Raw genomic sequence first — 21,334 nt, 5'->3', positions numbered from 1 at the left:
ATCATACTCATTCAAAGTGGAAATGTCTGTTATTTCATGATTCAAGTGACATTAAATTGCAATATATTACCAACCTACGAAGATATGAAGTTCTATGAATGGAACCGTCATATGATAAAACGTAATAATGAAACTAATAAAGAGTCCACGTATAAAGAACTAGAGGACATTGTCTGAGCAAAAATTGAAGAGCATCCATTTCTTCTGTCCAACATAAACGAGTGAAAGCGATGTTAAATGCCTATCATGTATGAAATACAAAAATCTTTTAAAATCACACCCTAAAATACAGAAGAATCAATTAGAAGAGTTTTGCCGTAAATTATTGATTGACATTTATTTCATCCTGCCAGTGTAAGAACATCGAAAAGTGCATTTGCCCCAAATATAAAATGTACCTGTCAAAGAAAGAGAAAGACTTTCTAATCGACCAACGAGCGACCAAAATTCTACAAATAACTGCTTTATACTTCGACAGACGGAAGGGTAAAACTTTATATGGTTCCATTATCAGTGGAGAATATTTCACTGATAATGGAACCATCGTCGAAGTACCAGCTTCTGACACATCTGAATGCATAGAACAAGCAATTTTCAACTTCTTGGAATTATAAATATTTATGGAGTCTTTAGTGGCAGTTGGGTGTGACGTGGAACTAATGTGAACGTTGGTAAGTATGGAGGTGTCATATGTCTGCTTGAAAACAGGTTAGATAAGCCGTTGTGGTGGATTACCTGTTTACTGCATATGAACGAATTATCCTTCCAACACTTGTTTCTACATATTGACGGCAGCACATCGGGACCCTAAACATTTTTAGGGAGAATCGGCAAAGATATAGAAATATGTGAAAAAAAAAAAATTGTGCTTCGTTTCAAGCTATTTCAACAGAGTTATCCAAGTTTTCTATTCAAGGTATTACCACAGACCAAACATGTTTGTACAGAATAGTCTCAGCAGTTTGAAAAGGCCTAAGGATTTAGCAAACAAATCGTCAGGGGGGGGGGGGGCGGTAGCCCAGGTGGATAAGATACTCGCCTGAAAACCAAAGGATGTTTAGGGGTGTCGTAAGTTCGTCCTTGTCAGAAAACTTTCCTGACACGGGTACAACAAAAACAGCGACATGACCGCAGAAAAAGTTGCTACCGCAGGGAATCCTCCATCGAGGGGTTAGCGCACCAACCGGGGTTTAAGCTAGACAAAAAAAATTCCTTTAGCAAAAAAGCAAAAATGAGAGGAAAAGCTTTAGCAAAATGCTACAATGCTAATGATTGATGGTTGGATGCATTGGCATACGCAAAGGGGGGTTTTGGGGTTCTAACCCCCCTTCAAGCCGAGATTATAGTGTTATTTTGCAGGAAAAAATTTAACCCCCCCCCCCCTAAAAAGAAAAAATAATTGAAAGCCCCTCCTTGAGAAAATTCTGTGTACGCCTATGGTTGGATGTCTACTCGTTTCGTACCTCCTGTATGCATTTTTGCAAAAGTGGCTACTACTTCCTTCGCATTCTAAGATTTTCTTTTGGATTTTGCGAAAAATGCAACCGTAGCTTAAACCCTGGCACCAACTTCTTGATGAGTATAAAAAAACAAGCCTGCCATTCGGAATCTGCAATAAATTGTAGGTCCCGGTCTAATTAGCCCTAGACAGCACATGCGTGAACCAGCAGCCCGCCGCATTCAGAAAAATGGACTCAGCCTGTTTAACTTCCTATTGTAAAATTTGATGTATCATTTTACATCGATCTCATTGACTGGCAAAAGTAGAATATATCTGATCCACTGTCATACTCTCTTTTACCTCGGCGGTGACCTATCGGTTAGAAATTCTTCAGAATATGGACCTGGTTGCCGTTTCGGTTAGTAAGTCTCGAAACGCTTTGCCGAAATTCAGTAGTAAGAAGGATTTTTGCGCTATTTGAAATATGATGATAATATAAATGCCACTTTTAACCTTTTTCTTGTAATAAATAAGTGTTACTCATGCGATTTGTATTTGTTGTATAGACATATTACATTAAAAATTTATTTTAAAACCTTACTTTGACAAATAAAAAAAAAGTTTTTTTTTTTTTCAAAATATGCATTCTTCAATGTCGATCCGAAGGCAGAAGATGATAACCCATTCTTAAAAAAATTTATATGTGAACTAAAGACATCATTTGGCACCCTTTTCATGCTGTGCCGGATAGAAATTAAAAAAAAAAAAAAAATTTACATGGAACGGTGACTGACCCCACCCTAATGCACATGCCTTTACAACAGTGCATCACTTTTTAATGCTACCAGTATAGTTTATTCCTCCTTTTTAGAAGTTCTCGAAAATGGGAAATTAGATTGTCATTGTACAGATACCATTGCTCTCACACTGATATAGCTTTATTTGGGTGGTTCTTTTCCACAACATTGTGCACAGATTCCCACATTAGACACATCTCTTCTATCTCATTTCAAGGGAGTTACTTCTCCACACGTCCATAAACTCTTGCTGTTCTGTGCAAAAAAAGTCTGGTCAGCTCTTGGCCATGTCCCTCTACTAATTCTTGAATGTTGTCCTCATTCATCTCCAGTCCCATGGTCTTCTCCGAAGAAATAATCTCTTCGACAAAAGGTGGTTCCTGTTCATTAGCTAGCCCCATCAAAGTCACATTAAATGATGCAATCACCCCACAGTTTTCTCCAAGCAGAATTAAAAGAAAATTTTAAGCAGATATACTGCATGGTTACAATGTTACATTTGTATTGCAAACAATCGTGTTCGCATGCATGTTCATTTTTCAAATGAGGCACACTGACTGGAGTGTAGTGGGGAATATTACCAATAATTTTCCACATTAGGTGCATGGATTGAAAACAAAAAAACCATTGGCTTAATTGCGATAACCTGAGACTAAATAAACAAAGTGCAAAATTTTTGCTCTTTATGCAAATCATTACGTGTTAACCAAATCATCCGTTATGCAAAATTCCACTGTATTTTTAAAAGAAACTTTTCCAGTTATTCATCCGTTCAAAAAATTAAAATTGTCATTAGTATTCTATGTCTTGAATCAGCCACATTGCACATACCTTAATATTCACTTCATGATGAAAAACTTTTTTAATATCTCAATAAAAGTGGGTAAGTTCAGATAATTGTTTTTCCCAGCTCTGGGACCTTGTTTTATTTTCCGATTATCAACTGAAAACTGGAGTCTCTTTCTGGCCATTATGACTATCATTTAAATATTTCTCTAATTGATATTTCTGTTTCAACTAATCTTTAACACTCGTGGCTTTAGTATACTTGAGAACTCTAGGGTTGACTGGAGAAAGTAATGATACTTAACTTATAGGAAGAAAAGTAATTTTTCATGGCTTAAGTTCGCAATGCTGACTTGACCTTGATTCTGGCTTGACTAGCAAGAATCAGAATCCTCCACTGGCTAATAAGTATGGGACGAATATTGATTTGGTAGAATATCAGTTTTCTTAAAATTCATCATAACTCTATATAAAATTGGTGTTTTTAATGGAAGATAAAGTTATTGTGGTAATTTTAAATGATTGATGTTGAATTATGCAAGTTATTATTTAAATAAATATTAAAAAACTAGTAATTGGAGGATTTTTTTTTTTGCCTTGGATACTGACACTCAAATTTAACGATGATATATTGTATTTTAATATTACTTACAGAATCAATTTGTTTCAAAACTTGTTACAATTTTACGTCTAATTAAAAGAAAATGTCAACCATTACTTACTGTCAAGTATTAATGCATCATAAAATTTACTGCTTATTTTTCCTCTTTAGATGTTCTTCGTCTACGTATATCTTCCCTTATTCAATAAAAAATTCTTTCATCACTGAGGTTTCCCATTATAAATACCTGGGCATTATAATCTCTTCCCATCTCTGCTGGAATCTTCGTGTTGATTATATTTTTTGTAAATGTCTCAAAGCTCTTTTTCCTTTGTTGTAACCTGAAAAACTCCACTCATCATGTGCGTCACCTGTGCTTCCAGACATATATCCTCCCTGTTCTCCCCTATGCCTGTGAAACTTGGGACTCCCCATACTCAAACCAAAATAGACAAATTAGAATCTATCAAAAATAAGTCCACTCGCTTCATTTTTAACTGTTGGTTTCCATCTGTTTCCATTTCGGAGGTCAAGCGCTAACTCAATATCCAACCGCTCTCCTCTCTTCTGAGTTATCTTTAATTTAACTTTTCTTTACAAAATCCTCCATGGTTTTTTAATGTCAACACTTCTGACATTCTAATTAAACTCTTGCGTTTATCTGTTAGACTCAATCATTCCCAAAAATTACAGCCCATCTTTGCTTCTTCAGATTATCATAAATTTAGTTTCTTCCCAAGAACTATTATCGACTGGAACAACCTACCACCAAATATTGTAGATTGTACTATGATTTCCGAATTTTTTCGTAACATCAATCGTCGTTTTTGTCATACTTAACCACCACATCCTCTTGTATATATCTCGGCCAAGCAACAATGAATGAATGAATAAATAAATCTTTAAGTTGATGAACTTGTGTATGTAATTCGTGCTCACCTCCACCATATTATTGTCGGATTCTATTTTCAGTTTCACATTTTTTTCATCGTAGGAATTCACCCTGACATAACCTCTTTCACAAAAAGGGATATACATCACACAGTAAAATATAATCAATAAATTTTTAATTTATGGAAAAAAATTTCAATTTACAGTCGAATCCCTACTATAACGAACGCGAAGAGACCGGAGGAATCACTTCGTTAAAACAAAATTTTGTTATAAAGGAATTCCAGGTTAGCTAACATTGTTCCTATGTAAACTTATTTGGGGGATTAGAAAAGTGTTTGTTAAAATGAGATTTTCGCTACATCTGTAGTCGTTAAAACAGGATTCGAGCGTATATCATTTTTCAAAATTAGTTTCATGTATTTAGATGTACACGGATATTCGGCTGAGCTAAATACCGAATAGCAGCCGAATATATTCGTCCCATCTCTAGTACAGATATAACCTGTTTATTTGATATTTCCTTCAAAGTAACTACCCTCTACAATTATGCATTTTTACCATCGTTCACACAAGGATGTAAATGCGAATTGCATGCCCATTATTGTCACATCCTCCAGTGCCTCCGTCACTGCTCATTATGTTTCTTCAGGACCTAAGAATCAATGCCCTTTAAGCAAATTCTTTATCTGAGAAAAAATGGAAAAGAGTTAACGGGGCAAAGATCAGGAAAATAAGCTGGTGGAAGTTATCAAATGTGATGTTTTGACTGGTAATCTGACACCGGAGGGCACCTGTGAACTGGCGCATTATCGTGATGGAGCACCCACAACTTGGTCTTCCAAAGATCTGGTCATTTGCTTTCTACTGAATAATGCAGGCTTTTAAGGACTTTAACACATTCTTCTTTAGTGACTGGTGAACATGTTAAAAAAATTCTTTGTGGAACAAATTCAATTTGTTTCTCATAAATTTAAACAATTTCTTTTTGGTAACCTGGAGTCTGATGGTGATTGGTTGTTGAAATCAAGAGATCACCACCAGCAGGGATGCAAGAGCTGCTCCAATTGCGCCAAAACGGTTTTCTTGCTACAAGGTGCGCCAAACTGCAGAATCCCTGTACATTTGTGCCAATTCCAGTTTGTGGTGCAAATCATTTTGAAATGCAGGCAGGTTTTCTGATTCCAATAGCAGGCATGGATCCAAAGGGGAGGGATTGCCCTTTCCAAGAGCCGAATAATACGGGAGAAATTGATCTGGGTCTGTAAAATACGGAAAATTAAACGAACCTACACAAAATAGATCCCCTCTCTCAACAGTCAGTTGCCGATCGGAGTGTGAAAATCTGTGCTTCTGAAAATGTGTTTGCAATTCACCATCTACTGGGTTCACCCCTCTGCACGGGTAAACAATGCGGTGGCTATCAAAATCAAAAAACCTGCTTGCGCTACGTTTGTACTCTCGCACAATGGTTCCAGCTCTTGTAAACAGCATTCCCTTTATTATTGCTTTTTTTTTAAATTTTACCTGCCCGATCTTCTTTTTTGATTTGCTGTATAAAAAATAATGCAATCTGTGAAGAAATTGGCTCATTCTTGCACATTCTATTTGGACGGCATTTTCTTCTGACGCGGATCGCTGTTTGGTATGATCATCGGTCAGGAACTAGCATGTGTTCCATGCAGAACAAAGTGCTCGATCACTCGCACCTCACTCCGTTTAATGTTTTTCTATGCTGGGGTTGGCAACTTTGTTTTGTCTGCGGGTCAAAATCAACCAAAATGTGTGTATTAAGATGATGTTTTGAGTATATACTTTATATACCCGAATATAATTGTACTTTATTTTCGAAACTAAAGTGGGTCACTAGAAATTATGAAAAGGATCTCTCAGTGACCTGCGAGTCATAGGTTGCTAAGGCCTGTTCTAAGCTCTTCTGCTTTGATTTGAGCTCATTATTTCTACTGGTTGTAGTGCCTCGGGACACAACAAGATCGGTGTGGAATCTGTTTTTTCATGCGAAGAATGCATTTCCAGCAGGTACTCTCGTGGAAAGTTTCGTCGTAGGTACCGAAGGAGCCAGGGCCGTCTTAACACATTGCCTCACCTGGGCATGGCCCAGAGGCCTCAAGAGAAGAAAGGGCATCACAAAAATTAAATCGGTTAGAAATTTTCGAGAATTTTCTGGGAAAGGCCTCAAAAAATCATTTGGCCTGTAGGTCCATGATACTCTTAAGATGGCCCTGGAAGGAGCTCTGATATGACAATCATTGGTAGAGGTTTAGGCAGGCCTGTAACTAGGCTGGGGAAACCGGTGTGCTGCTGCCCCAGAGCAGCGAGCGGAATTGGGGGGGCCCTTCACAGAAAATGTGAACTCATTTTGCATTGTAATGTTTCTTAATCCTTTCAAAGAAGGTCCCAAAGAAAAGTCTGCCCAGAGGCCATAAGAAGACACAATACTGCCCTGAGTCTAGGGTTGCCAGGTGACCGGAAATATGACCCCAAAGGGGGTGTGCAGGGATGGATTGCATTGAATGTTACTGAATTATTTGAGAGCCTTGGCTGTCTCTTAAATTTGCTTGTTGGGGGGTGGGGAGAAGCTTATGTGGCCCGAGTTCCTAGGTTCCAGTGCCTATGGGGTGTTGTATTTAAATGAACTTCAAAATTTTTTGCAAATTTCATTGTGCTATGCTTTCCGAGTGTGGGAATTCTTGCTTAGGCTTTCAGCATGCATTGTATGTTTTGAAAAAGTCAAATAATTGGTTTTTTCATTTCAGTATTGCTTGTTTTAGCAGTGATAGATACTCCAGAAAAATTTTAAATGGACTTTAATTTGTGAATGAAATTTATTTAGACTTATCTGATCTAATCATTTTTGGCAAAACTTTCAGCATTTTAGGGAAAAATTATCCCCTATATTGCAGATATAGTCCATTTTTTTTCCTGCTCCATTTTCAAAATTTCTGCTCGAAAATAGATAAGTGACACTTGCATCCCTGCACCAGACTCCACACAGTCAATCAGAGCTTGACACTTCTAGTCAAACCAGCTCTGGAGCCGATGAAGTTCCAGATGTCTATAAAAGGAACAACTCGACAGGAATAGATGTACATCGCCTTTCTTGTTTGTCATAGAGACCTACATGTTTTTAAACCTCTGAAGATATTTGCCGCAGATGTGGGCGAAATACGAGTTGAATTTCTTAGACCAGAAATGTTTTCAAATCTTGCTGTTTTATTGTGGCCTAGCATTGTAATAAAATACAAACTTGTGAATTTATGTGTTTTCTTTAATGTATGCTGATTGCGCCATTGCCTTTACTTAGGTAACAAATATGTTGCTGAATTCAAACTTCCCGACGTTTATGGTGTGTACCAGTTCAAAGTTGACTACAATCGAATGGGATTTACACACTTATACAAAACAACACAGGTAATTACTATTTTTTCTCTTTTTCCAGTCTATTATATTCATTAATTACTAGCTGCTATTGCATCCATAGCTTCCTAATCCTGCGATCATGCATGGCTTTCTGTGACTTTCTCAAGTAAAACAATAACCATACAAATCGAGTGAACTCTGGTTTTTTCTAACCCCCGAGTAGGTGTATGTCAATGTTGTCAGCTTGCAGCACTTGACAAAATTTGATGATGCTTCACTTGGGGGAGTAAAGCATCTGGACATACCACATTGTTAGTTTTTGAATGCCTTCATCAGTTAAAATTGACAAATCTCTTTAATAAACAAATAACTTTCATTAGGCCAAATCTGCTAAAACAACCATGTATAATATTATGTTTTTTTTTGTGATGGCAACATTGTAAATAAAGTAGCTGTAAAACTTAAATAGGAAGGAACAACACTTAGTTCTAAAGAAGTCTAGAAATAAATCAAGAAATGTTATAAATCTCTTCTCATTATTTATATGTTGGCCCGGCAGCAGGGTCATCTCAAGAGCATCATGGGGTTTCTGGGCCAGGTGATTTTCTTGAGGCCCCACCTGGCGAATTCTCAAATTTAGGTCTAATTTTTGTTAGATCTCCAAGCTGTGCCTGAGTGGGCACATGCTTCAAGACAGCACTTAGTAGAAGATGATACCTCCAAGACCAACATGAATTTTCAACTAGTTTTTAAACAAATTGTTACATATTTCTTTCAGAGAGAAAATTTTGCCATAAGAGTCCTGAGAGAATGGAGAAATTGTGGAGGTGGGATCTAGTCTCAAAGCAGGCCATGTTGAAATCTGTTTATTTTTACCACAGAACAGTTCCAGTTAGCCGAGGGCTCGTTGCGGAATAATGCAATACATTCTGCTTGGGAGGGAGGTGTCTAGGATTGCCAGACATCTGTATATAGGGCCTACAAGAGCATATGCAAGGAAGGTTTGTTGATTATTCCTTGAGCAATTGATGAATAATCAACAAACCTTCCTTGCATATGCTCTTGTAGGCCCTATATACAGATGTCTGGCAATCCCAGACACCTCAAAAAAGACCTTTCAAAGTTACTTGGGAAAGGGGCTCATGTGGCTGGAACCCCTAGGTTTCAGTGCTTGTGGGTTGCTGTATTTAAATTAAATTTAAATTAATTTTTAATTTGGCTATGATTATTTTGTCTCGCGTGGTCCCATTCATTGCTATGCTAAAAATGTCTTTTTTTAGAATGCTTGTGCATATGCCAAAAGGCTGTTTTCATTGTTTCTCATGCAGATAACTTGCGTTTACCAACAGTTGTGAACTGTGCACGTACTGCTTCCTCAAAGTTTATCCTACGAAAAAAAATTCAAAATCTTCCTATATACAAACAGTCAGACCTGCTTATAACAAAGTCAGAAAAACAGCTGAACTATTTGTTATATGCAGACTTTGTTATAGCTTGAAACATGATACATTTAAGCAAAATATAAAGCATTTTGCATGCACAATACACATTTTTAGTAATCTGAGCATTATTAAAATAATATATTTCATGTTATATGAATAATATATTTTAATAAAATGATCATCTCATGATCACATACAAAAATAATTGTCAATCATTGTTTTTTTTATATATTTTTGTGGAATTTGGACGTCCTGCATTTATATCATTTTTTGCCAAATAAGCATACATATTACTTACTAAATATAATATCTAATAATGTATTATTATTTGCTAAATGTAATTTTTTTTTCTTTTAGTAAGATCACGAACGTTGTAAAATTATTTGATCTTTTTTTTTAACCATTTAAAGAAAATATCAGACTTCATGTAATCCTAATTATTATTTTTTTTTATACCTTACTTTCTTTTTCCATTTTCGGCGTTTAATTACACAGCTACAATTTTTGAAGCAGTGAGTAGCGTTTTGCACTTGGACATTTTCAAAATTAATTTCCACACCCTAAAACCATCACAATTAGTGTCCAAATCTAGTTTAACCACTTAACAGTTTCTTTTTCCTGACATATTGTGTCCAAAAATAAGCACATTTTTGAAATACAATTTTGTGTTCACATCGATTATATAAATTCAAATCAGGAGTCACAAAACTGTTAAGTATTGAATTTATTAATTTATAATTTTTAATTACAGCAAAAAAAATACACTTCTACCTTATCGTAGAACTTACTGAACTGGAAAGTACCAGAATTAATATTCTGTTATGAGCCTCTCACTTCATTCATTCTTGAAAAATTGTAATCAAATAGTATTCACAACGCATGATACACTGAACAAGTCCAAACAAAATTCACTCCCCTTTTCTTTCATAAACAAAGAGCAGTAAAACCTGACCTTAAACCGATATATGCTCATTTTGCAATCCAATCTTTACTGGACTACTAGAGAAATCTATTAGAAACACTGCAAACTAAAAGGATGAAAAAGTCAGGCAAATTATTAGATTGACATGAAAAAATAAGCTGCCCGAGCAGCATACAGGCAAATCAGGAGTGTCCCTTTTCGTAGCACCCGAACAGTGTTCGGGTACACTAAAACTGTTAAGTGGTTGAGAATAGCAAATGTGCGCTAAAGGTGGTTTGGAGATCAGACTTTTGGGAATAAATAACCTCTTTTTTTTTCTCTTCCTAATGAGGTTTTCTGCAAACAAAATAAGATTTATAAAACAAAAACAAAAAATAGGGTCTTACGGGATTTTACCCAAAATGGCCTTGCTAGAATGTCTTCCCAGGAAAGAAAAGAGACATTAACAGTTGCAGAAAGGTAAATTTACAGACAAGATTTAGATATGATTACAAAGAAATTGTGACAATTCCATGTTTGAAAATCAGTCGAAAATTTGTTATAGACATACTTTGTTGAAATTGTTTTTTGTTATAAGCAGTCAAAATGGTATGGGATAACCCAGGGCCATCATTTCAACTTTTTCCCGGGAGGGGGGGGGGCAAAGAACATGTACTCAATGTATTTAAAATTTTATATATATATATACCATTTTTAGTGTATTTTCGAAGGCCGGGCCCCCCCCCCCAAATTACAGGACTGGGATAACCTATACTATTCATATGGTAAGAAAAAGCATCATATGTAATAATTCTTTATATCTGTATTCCTTATAAGTGAGTCTGGCTGTATTTCAAAGCCTGTTTTATTGCCTAATATATATAAGTGTTATTGTGTGTGTGTGTGTTTCTTTCTTTGACTTGATAGCTACAAATAAATTCAAAGTTGTAAAACTAATTTTTAGTGTTTTTCATATTTTTCATTCTTTTGCTGTAACTGAGTTTTCATCTTTCTTAGGTCTCTGTGAGGCCACTAGAGCACACTCAATATGAACGTTTCATAGCATCTGCATATCCATATTACATCAGTTCATTCTCTATGATGTTCGGCGTTTTCATTTTCAGTTGTGTTTTCCTCCACCACAAAGAACGCAGCAGCAAAGACAAAAGTGAATGAACTATTTGTAAAATTAAGCACAAGGATTTTTTTTTTTGAATTAAATTTTTTTTACAAAATATTTTGGTTTAATTTGTCTATTTTTGAGGTACAATCAAGTTATCAAAGTTATTGAGTGATCAAATCAAAAAGTGAATTTTTATACCGGTACTAATCATCCTGAATATTATCTTTTATAAAATAGTTATTGTTGTAATTTTGATTATCAAGAGGTGTTTGTACTCAAAGAACTCTTTGTATATCCAAAAGTGTAGTTCATAATTTGATGTGTTGTATAAAATATATAAAGCAAATATTATAATACAGTGATACCTTAACTAACGATTGCCTCATCTAACAACGTTTTTGGCTAGCGAGGATTTTTTCAAGATTTTTCTGCCTCGGCTAACAAATATATATTTGGCATAAAATAGCCATGTCGTAAGTTGAATTTTAGTGGCAATCATCATCAGAATTACCGTCACTTGAGCCTAATTAACTCATGTCTCCCTCGGAATCTTTTTCTCAGATGTACCTTTGCTGCTCTATCTAAAATTTTTTTGACCATTTCATGTAAAATGAAAGATTTGCTAATAGAAAATGGATTGAAGAAATTCTTTTTTCAGAGCAAGCTTTCTTCAGTGCACCGAACTGAACAGTCTGGACATTCTAGGAACTTATTTTTTTCATCAAACACAAAAATTAGCTGATCAAATCACAAATGGATGGGAACACCTATGAACTTGACTGGGATTATGTCAGCAGAAGCTTGTGTTTGTTGTGTACAAATAGAAAGGTCTTCGGTATCTCATCTTCCTTCAAATTATTTTTTACTCAGTTTTGGAGACATTCATTTTAGCCTTTGGTCAGGTTTTGTCTTTTTTCATAGCACTCCTTGTTTTATCTTAAAAATTTAAGCAGTACCATGGAACAAATTAAACAGTTTTCTATAAAAAAAAACTGATTGTGTTTCGGCTAACAATCATGATTCCGGAGAGTTATCTTTGTTAGATGATTTATCGCTGTACACACACACACACACGCAGAGTCATACTTTCTGAAAATTCAAAGATATGCTTTATAGAACATCGAAAAGCACTGTAAAAATAGTGGAGGCTGAGCAGAACAGCTTCAGAATTTGGTGAAGGAGAATTCAAAGGAAGATATTTTTATTTCATCCTATATAAACAACCAAGTTGGTTTTTAGGTTTCTTATGTGGTATGTATGGTCAACTCATTTCTTTGTCTGATAAATACAGATGGGAAAGATAATCTAGCCCAGGGGGTGCGTAAATTTTTCAGTCCGTGGACCAGATAAGCAGTGTTTTTGCAGGCCAGAAACCTGTATATGTAAGGATGACCATGAGTCTTGTATTTTACTGGGCATCTCCGTAATTTTGGCTGAAGCTTTTTTATAAAATGCTCTTTCAACAATACCTGCTTGAAATTTTATTTTTCCCTGAGAAATCAAGAATTAAAATCATCCTAATGACTTAGGCTGCACTCCAGTTACTAAGAATTGCAACTAGGAAGGAAAAATAAACATGGAAGAGGATGGGGAAAATGACTGCAAGGATTCTGAAATGTAAGGGTGGGGTGATGATTCCACCGCGGAAGAGAGAAAAAGGGGGGGGGGGGAACGGACCAATTAGCAGATAGCAAAATTCAACAGATCGAGATGAAAACAAACAGGTTTATTCAACTCCTGTACGTCTTGGTCACCGCACTATCTGTCTTAGGGCCATAATTATCATAAAATAATCTATATCTCAATTAATTAGTCATGTAAATATATTTGTTCCATATTTGTCAAACAAATACGTTTTGTGGTGAATTACATTAACAATCCATTGCGAGTTGCAGTAGCTCCCTATTTCCCATCATTGGATGTTTTTTTTTGCGATTTTAGTGATAGTTGACAATCTTATAAACTTTTGATAATTTTATTGCCTTATAGCAACTTTACTTTTATAGCAACTTTACTTGACTTCAACAATATTTGTGGCTATAATTAGACAACTTTACTTGCCTTTAACACTTATTTGGCTATAATTGACAGTCTCATAGGAATCTTGATTTGCTGTATTTTACCAAGGAGATATGATCAGCTTAAGTATAGATAATATTGTTACTTGTTTACCGCATCAGCTTTTGTGGGCTGGATGGTGGGTGTATTTGGCCCACGGGCTGTAGGTTGTGCATCGCTGAACTAGACTGTTCAGCTTGATGCTAAGAATCTTGCACTGAAAACACATTCAAGTCTCTACTTCTTTTTAAATTTATTTCTCTCTTAGCTATCATTCATTTTACATGAAATGATAAAAGCTTTCTTGGCAAGAAATAGATGTGTGTTCTATCTGAAAAGTTAATCAGAGGCAGATAAATTGATAACGCTACTAACAGTAATTCTGATAATTGAACGAAAATTCAGCTCATAATTCTGCTGTGCTATGTGAGTGCATCCACGTCAACTAAATCATTTGTGGGCGGAGATAGAAATATTACAAAGAAATCTTTCCTATCCAAGAAATTTGTAAGCCAAGGTGTATCACTGTTTTTCTACCTTTTCCTCTTAAGAGTAATGAAATTGGGGTGTTTGACAATGACTAATCAAAATACAATTGCCTGGATACCAAGCAAAGATAAGTTTCGGAAAGAAAATTCATTCTTCTGTGGAATTTCCTTTGTAAAAGGAAAGCTTTAATAATACTAGCATGTCATATCCAAATAGTTTATGCATAGGTGCCAATGCTTCCGATTTATTCAGCTTTACAAAAATCTTCCTGTTGGAAATCTAATTCTTCTAATTTTTTGTATCTTCATAGAAAAATCCCTAAAAGTCCTCAAATTGAGCTTTAATTGAATGGAAAATCCCTAAAGAACTCTTTCAGTCCTTGCAATTTCAGGCTGACCCCGTTTTCTCAGGAAAAATATGAGGAATCAAGTAAGAAAAATCAGTAATTGTCACCAAGTATGATTAAAGAAAGCAAAGTGGGTAATCATTGTTAAAAAGACCAAGACAGGGAAAAATGCATCCCAGGAAAATGGGATTTATATGGGAAACTGCCACCCATTGCAATTTTAAAAAAGTCCCCGGTTTTTTTCTTTTATTTGTTTGACATGTTTTCTTTGATGCAGAATGTGCCATCACAGGATAAACTACAGATTTTTCAAATCTGTGAATTGGCACCTATGGTTTATGTATCTTTAACATTAGCTATTTGAAAATCACTTGTAACACCCTTGCTATACGACTGGTCAGGAGCCATACTCATTATAGCAGACTTACTATATTAGAATTTTTTGTATATGCTATCATTCATATATGGTTCAGCAGGGTCTGCGCGCGCTGCCAATCGGCTTTGCGTCAAAATATTTCATTTGGTGAATAAATAAAAGATTGAATTTGCCAAATTGTATGCAAGTGTCTATTCAGCCTCTTGATGGTCCAAGCGCGGCCATTTGACGCAGTTGTTTTGAAAGGGGGAGTAATTAATAGTAAAGTGAAACAGAAATGTTACATGACGCACATACAATACAACCCAGTCTCCGCGAGTACAGATATAGACTGACGACGAACAAATCGATTTGGCGGTACTACATTTTTCTATCGCCAAGTCACCACCAAGGTTAGTGAGATATCGTAATTCAACACTCCCCCCCAATATGAAGCCCAATACTTTTGCGAATATAATTAAAAATTACTTTTGATGGCTGTGTCATGATATCTGCCCTTTGATCACGGGATTGTACATGCATCACAGACATTACATTATTTTCACATTTTTCACGCACTGAATGAAATCGAACACCAATATGCTTTGATCTGAGATGAAATTGTGGGTTTTGCACCAGCTTTAAAGCACTTTGGTTGTCCACATAGAACTGGAATGTCACAGAATCCGATAAGTTCTTTGAACAACAGCTTCAACCACACCCTTTTGGGAAGGGGGTGTAAAGCAAACTTCATACTATGAAGCTTCTGGCGAAAATAGCTCCGGTGCCCGAGGGAATCCATCTCTGCTATTGTGTTTACCATGTGGTTCTTAATAGAATATAATGATTATATAGGGATTTTGACAACCAAGACCATCCTCTGATAAATGGCTGCAGATAAACACTTAAGTAAATAAAGTCATGTTGCCAGTTTACTTAAATGCAGTCGCCAATACTTTTTTGATGACTACTCGACGGAAGTGACGCCATGAACTGAATAGGTGAGCTCTGCAAACTACGACTGTCCTCTATAGGTGTTCCCCCCAGCAGTGACATCACAATTTTTAACAAATATGGAGTCCCTACCTAAATCCGGAGAGTTGGCAGGTCTGTTATGCATAACCACCAATCCGTATCTGTAAGTTTGATAAATTCACCCACATTGGTCATTTTTACTGGCGATTATGAATAATCCCCAAATGAAGTTGATAAATGTGGTATGAACAGACCTTAAAAATTCACATGCGTTCTGTAACATTTTATCTATCTTTAAGCACATTTACAATCATACAAAAAGTATATATATATAAAAACAAGGGACCACACATTTTGTAAATGCTTCCAGCTCCTGAAAGCAGTTCTAGAATAGTATACATACAATAACGAGTGCCAAGACCTGGCACATAGAATAAAAGTCATTGCTATTGTTACGCAGCACTTCGGTAAACAACCACATAAATATCACAAACAATAGCATTGAACACGAATCTTCTTCAAATGACTAATCAAAATATCGAAGAATGCTTCTCTTTTTAGCACATCCGGAAATGCAGCTCAGATGCTGCTTGTCTCTTACCGTAGTTCGATCATCGTAGCCTTCCAAATAGTAACCATCATCCTCACCCATTGACCTGGCTATGTTATGCAGGACAGCTGTCGCAGTGATAATAGTCACAGAATCAGTTACCGAGCAACGCAAACCTGCGGAAAGGCACTGAAATTTCCTCTTCCATGCACCTTGCAACCTATCCACTGTGTTTGTCGCTTTGAAGTGAGCATCATTGTACCTGCAAAAGATGAACAATATTCAATTTTCAAAATAACATGATTGACATGAAATATTTCCTCTAAAACCCCATTAACCCCTACAGTGGAATGGGCTTGTCCTAGGTAGTCGCTTGAAATCATGTGATATGGGACAAAAGTCCAACAGGCAATTGGTTATTTTTTCACCTGCATCTGCCAAATGTTTGAATAGTAAAGAAGAGCAGCGTGGTGTTACTCATTTTGTTAGTGAGGAAAAGCGTTGGAGTTCGTGAAGTATATTGGTAAATGAAGATAGTGTACGGTGAATATATGCGCTGTCATTGACTAGTATGTACGAGTGGCACAAGCATTTCCGTGAGGGATGGGAATCTGTGAATGGTGATACACGACTTGGTCAAAGTCACTCCATCATCTCGGATGCTTTGGCGAAAGAAGTCAACCAGATATTCAACCCAAACAGACAATGCACAATAAGGCACATCAGCAAGAAGGTGGAAGTGCGTTTTGGTTCCTGTCATGCCATCATTGTAGAGAATTTCCACTACAGAAAAGTAATTGGACAGTAAATGCTTGTGGCAGTCCTGCACAGGAATCTGTGTCTCATCATGTTCTCCATATACTGCCTTCATTGGCTGATGCACTTTGCGAACTTTTTCTGCCACTAAATCACAAACACCACCATATTGATCTTCTTCACTCCGCAGACACAGATAAAAAACAACTGATTGCCTGTTGGAGGATACCGTTGCCCACAGCTAGCACACATCACATGATTCCGGGCACGTCTCTTCTGCAGTAGGAGGAGGTTGTCTTCCTTATCTATCTCGCTCTACTTCTACACAAAGTTTCACTACACCCATACAAAAATAACCCGAATTTTATAACTGTTTCATTTTCATTTAATCCACCCTTATATTTCAATCTATCCAATACATTCATAGTTTAAACTTGGTAGGCTATACTTGATGCCGCAACTTACTTTTAAGACTAATCGTCCACTAGAAGCTATTACGAGCAATAAGTTGCAGGTATGCTCAAGACCCAGTCTTAAACTAGATACTTCAAATGATGATAATATGGCTTACTGCCAGCTACTTCTCGAGTAAGTAATGAAATCATTATTTGAGCGATATGTTTTTAAGAAACTTTTCTCGTTACTCACCTTTTCTCAGCAGCTGTCGATGGGTTTACGAAAGGCGTAAGTAGGTAGGGTCTGCACGAATACGCACTGTTTCCAACTAGGTGGTATTCAGGAGGAACAAGCTTCTGCTCGCAGAGGAATCTCAGACGTGAGCTATTGAATATGGCATTGCAATGGTTTCTGCCAGGCCAACGAGCTGTGATGTTTCGGATGTACAAATCTGCATCACAGACCAATTGCACGTTCAAGGAGTGAAAACCCTGATAGTTCCTGAAGTGCTCTGGCAAGTCTCCACTTGGATCAATAATCTTGATCTGGGTACAACCGATGGCTCCGCATACCCCAGGAAAATTGCTCGCTGTGAGGAATCTTTGAGCAATCTAGAAAAGCAAATGGTAATTTTCTTTATACAAGGATGACGTCACTCTCCGTCAAAAAAAAACCTTTTGTAATTTTCTTTATAGACACAAAAATCATACTTCGAGGTATTTTAAGCAGCACAAACTGATTCATTAATTAAAAAAAAATCCGGCAGATATAACGTGTGTCAGCCGATGACCAAAAAATTTTCAGCTATAGGGTCTTTCAAAACTCGTGGTGCACAGGTTAGGGCAGGGGGTTCTTAACCTTTTTCAGCTGGGACCCAAAATCAACAAGATCAGCTTTGGAACCCGCGGGACTGCTTGTTCTTTGAAATTAATAAAACCAGGGATGCAATAAGTGCATTCATGACAAGACTGTAAGTAGATTCGAATCGTCCTATTTCAGAAGCCTATGAATCAAGAATCCCAGGCAGTGAATAGTGTTCATATGATCTTCCTCAGAAGCCCTGATACAAAACAAATTTGGGTCAGTAGAGTTGTGTATGTGTGCATCTCCCAGTTAAAATCTTGAAAATACAGGATCAAGAGCCCAGGAAGAGGGGAAAAAGCCTCAGGAGAACAAAAATCATAAGAACTGAAGAGAGACATTCAAAAACAAAAAAGAAAGAATGTGTGGAAAACGATTGAGTAAGATCATTGTCTTTAGCACACATTCTTATTTTAATTTTTACTAATAAATCCCTATGTATTGATGAGTGCTTACTATTCGAAGAATCTAGCGTCACTACCCATAGTTTAAGAATCCTCTGATATAAGTCGATTTGTACAACCCATCTGGGAAGCCCCTGTGAATCAAGTTGGACCAGGGTTGGTCTGATTTTGCCCAACCTGAAAAACCCCCCGCCAAAAATTACACCTCAACCACACACAATCACCTGTCCAATTAACTTCTTTTTTTCCCCTTTTTTTAAAAGTTTCGAGCTAATAAAATGAATTTTCCTGATTAGAACTTTTTATGAATACATTTAGACTGACTTCATGTTCTCAACTTTTTTTTTTATAACCATCAACAAAAAGAAAAAACATTATAATTTAAATGATTACTAATTAGTTTTCAAAAATTGAAATTATTAAAAATCGGCAAGACAGCACATGCCTTCGTAACCACCTGACTGATTAAAATCTGCACTTACTCGCAAACATTATGCTTTCTGATGGTGTAACGTGTCAGGATCCGATCCCTCTACGTTAATGGTGATCTTGTCGTTATGTGGGAAAGTCCTTATTTTAGACCCCAGGGACCTCTCAGTTACTGGAAACCACCCGAGGACCCGCTGGCAAACCGGTAAGGGCCAAAATGTTCCCTTAGTTCGGCAGGTAGGGTATTTCGGCTGTTGAACGAGAACGGGCCAGAGGTCAGGCTACTGATGTCCCATATAAATTAATTTCCCCTGATGACGACGATGTCGCTATTTTCGTGGAGGTTGGATGAGGATTAAAGGTTTGTCTTGAAAAATTTTTGTTTTTATCAAGGGACCTCTCAGGGGAGTTATTGCAAGTCTCGTTATATGGAAAACAGAGTTGTACTCACTTGTTTTCGGCGGGGGGGGGGGGGGGGCTGCAGACCCCCGTTTCGAACATTTCATTTCTATTTATGTTATTTGTTTAATGTTGACATAGTCACGAGAGTCTGACCAGCTCTCCGGATTGAGTCATGTTGCCAGATTTCCGATGTAATATTTTCTTTGTGATGTTTATTATTTGTTAACGCATGAGTATGCAAATGAGATATTTTTGTTGAGGCGAAAAGGCCTTCGAGGACGTGTGGTCCTAAAATTTTATGAAATGTGTGCATAAATTCCTCCCTCTTTGGTTAATATGTCTCCTCTACCTTTGTTGTGTTCATTTAACTGAAACCCTCTAATTGGACGGTTCTCCGTCTTGCTACCACTTCATTTGGCCTTAGGATGGGAAAATGATCCAATAGTTGTTCAAAATTAAATAGATTAAGTGTCTAAATTTGTTTCCTGAACCGAAAAGATTATTTTATCTTCGTAGTTGAAAATATTTCATTGCTGATGTTGGACGGAAAATAACATAGCAGCTGGCCTAGTCAAGGGTACATGCAGTAACGTAACATCTTGGAGATCCGGACCTCAACCGAGAGGCCCCCTGCAGCTGATCGAGGTGATCCGACCCTCAACCGATAGGCCCCCGTTGGAATTGATCCGGCCCTCAACTGAGAGGCCCCCCCTGGAGCTGATCAAGGTGATCCGGTCCCTAACTGAGAGACCTCCGCTGGTACTGACCGGGCTACACTGCACCGAAGTGACTATCAACGTCGGGCATCCAACCGGCAAATAAAAGACTGATTATTGACTGACCATAAGCCGGTGAGAGAGTTACTTTTTGTCAATATTGAATAGAGGGTTTTATGTCGAATAATCTAGTGTTAAAATTGTGTAACTTACATCCGAACTTAATAAATAACATTTTCATGCGAAAGTTTAGTTGTGATAATTTTCCATTTGTTGTTTGCTACTACAAATTATATAGAATATATATATATAATGTTGAAGTGTATATATATATATACTTCACATTGTCAAAAATGTAGGTAGTTCTTTGCAAACACATTGCATCTTTTCAACCCTTCTCCTACTACAAAATTTCAGAGAAGACGATTCTCTTTCAATTTTACTTATTTTTGGTGTGCGTAATGTGTGTGAACTGTGTGTAGTAAGAAGGAAAATATAAACAAACGATATGTACCAGGGCTGTTGAGCATCATGGGGCAACGGAACAAGTGATTTTTTTTGAGGCCCTACCAGGCAAATTCTTAAAAATTTCAACCAGATCTCATTTTTGTGAGGTGCCCATGCCTTAAGACTGATATGTACCACTACCAAGTTGTTAAATCATCCCATTCCTGCCTTCCATATAACCCACAGGTAGAAAGTCTTTCCCCTTTCCCATGTTGACAATATGTAAATATGGCTTACACAGAGGGCGGGGGGGGGGGGGGGGGGGAAACGAGGATAAAACTTTTTCTCAGATAGGATGGACAAAGAAAGCTAGTATTGGTTTTGTTTTAAACAACGGAAAGGAAGATGTGTCTCCTCCTTACACCCTTCCCCCCATCCATTCACTTGAGAAGGCAGGTTCAGTGACCTCAAACGTTGTGGTTCCGAATATGTAAAATCACACAGCCTTCCAACTTATTAGACATTTTGCTCATGCATACCAAAATTTCTCTCCGTATGGATCTGGAGGGAAATGCAGATACAAATTGTTGATAAGGTTTTCTCTCCTCTAGAGGATCTGAAAGAAATAATCTTCTATGAAAAAAAAAAAAGTGAAGACTAACCATTTAAATGTGAACTTATCCCCTTCAAATTTTTCCTGACTTTTCCCAAACATTAAGAATTTTCTCCGACTTTGGGAAAATGACCAAAATATTTGTAAAGACAATTTTCAGATTCCCTGACTTCC

General features: G+C 36.9%; 2 protein-coding genes across 2 annotated transcripts in view; one reads left to right on the top strand and one right to left on the bottom strand.

Moving 5' to 3' along the window:
* The window catches only part of Ost48 (dolichyl-diphosphooligosaccharide--protein glycosyltransferase non-catalytic subunit Ost48), a 38,350-nt gene extending 26,873 nt beyond the window's left edge, over positions 1 to 11,477 (top strand). Inside the window, exons 10-11 of the mRNA XM_089255780.1 lie at positions 7,842 to 7,948; positions 11,258 to 11,477. Coding sequence (XP_089111906.1) covers positions 7,842 to 7,948; positions 11,258 to 11,416 — 266 coding nt within the window. The 3' untranslated portion in view covers positions 11,417 to 11,477. The remainder of the gene's footprint in view (positions 1 to 7,841; positions 7,949 to 11,257) is intronic.
* Positions 11,478 to 15,854: 4,377 nt separating this feature from the next.
* LOC149063598 (uncharacterized) overlaps positions 15,855 to 21,334 on the bottom strand; it is a 43,006-nt gene continuing 37,526 nt past the window's right edge. Inside the window, exons 4-5 of the mRNA XM_089255798.1 lie at positions 17,541 to 17,899; positions 15,855 to 16,398 (exon numbers count right to left, since the gene is read on the bottom strand). Of these exons, the coding sequence (XP_089111924.1) occupies positions 16,113 to 16,398; positions 17,541 to 17,899 (645 nt within the window). The 3' untranslated portion in view covers positions 15,855 to 16,112. The remainder of the gene's footprint in view (positions 16,399 to 17,540; positions 17,900 to 21,334) is intronic.

This window comes from Pholcus phalangioides, unplaced genomic scaffold, assembly GCF_987345545.1.
Source record: "Pholcus phalangioides strain wild (caught in Gottingen) unplaced genomic scaffold, Ppha-v1.0 ptg000172l_1, whole genome shotgun sequence".
Lineage (NCBI taxonomy): Eukaryota > Metazoa > Arthropoda > Arachnida > Araneae > Pholcidae > Pholcus > Pholcus phalangioides.
This window is presented reverse-complemented; position numbering and strand designations above follow the sequence as displayed.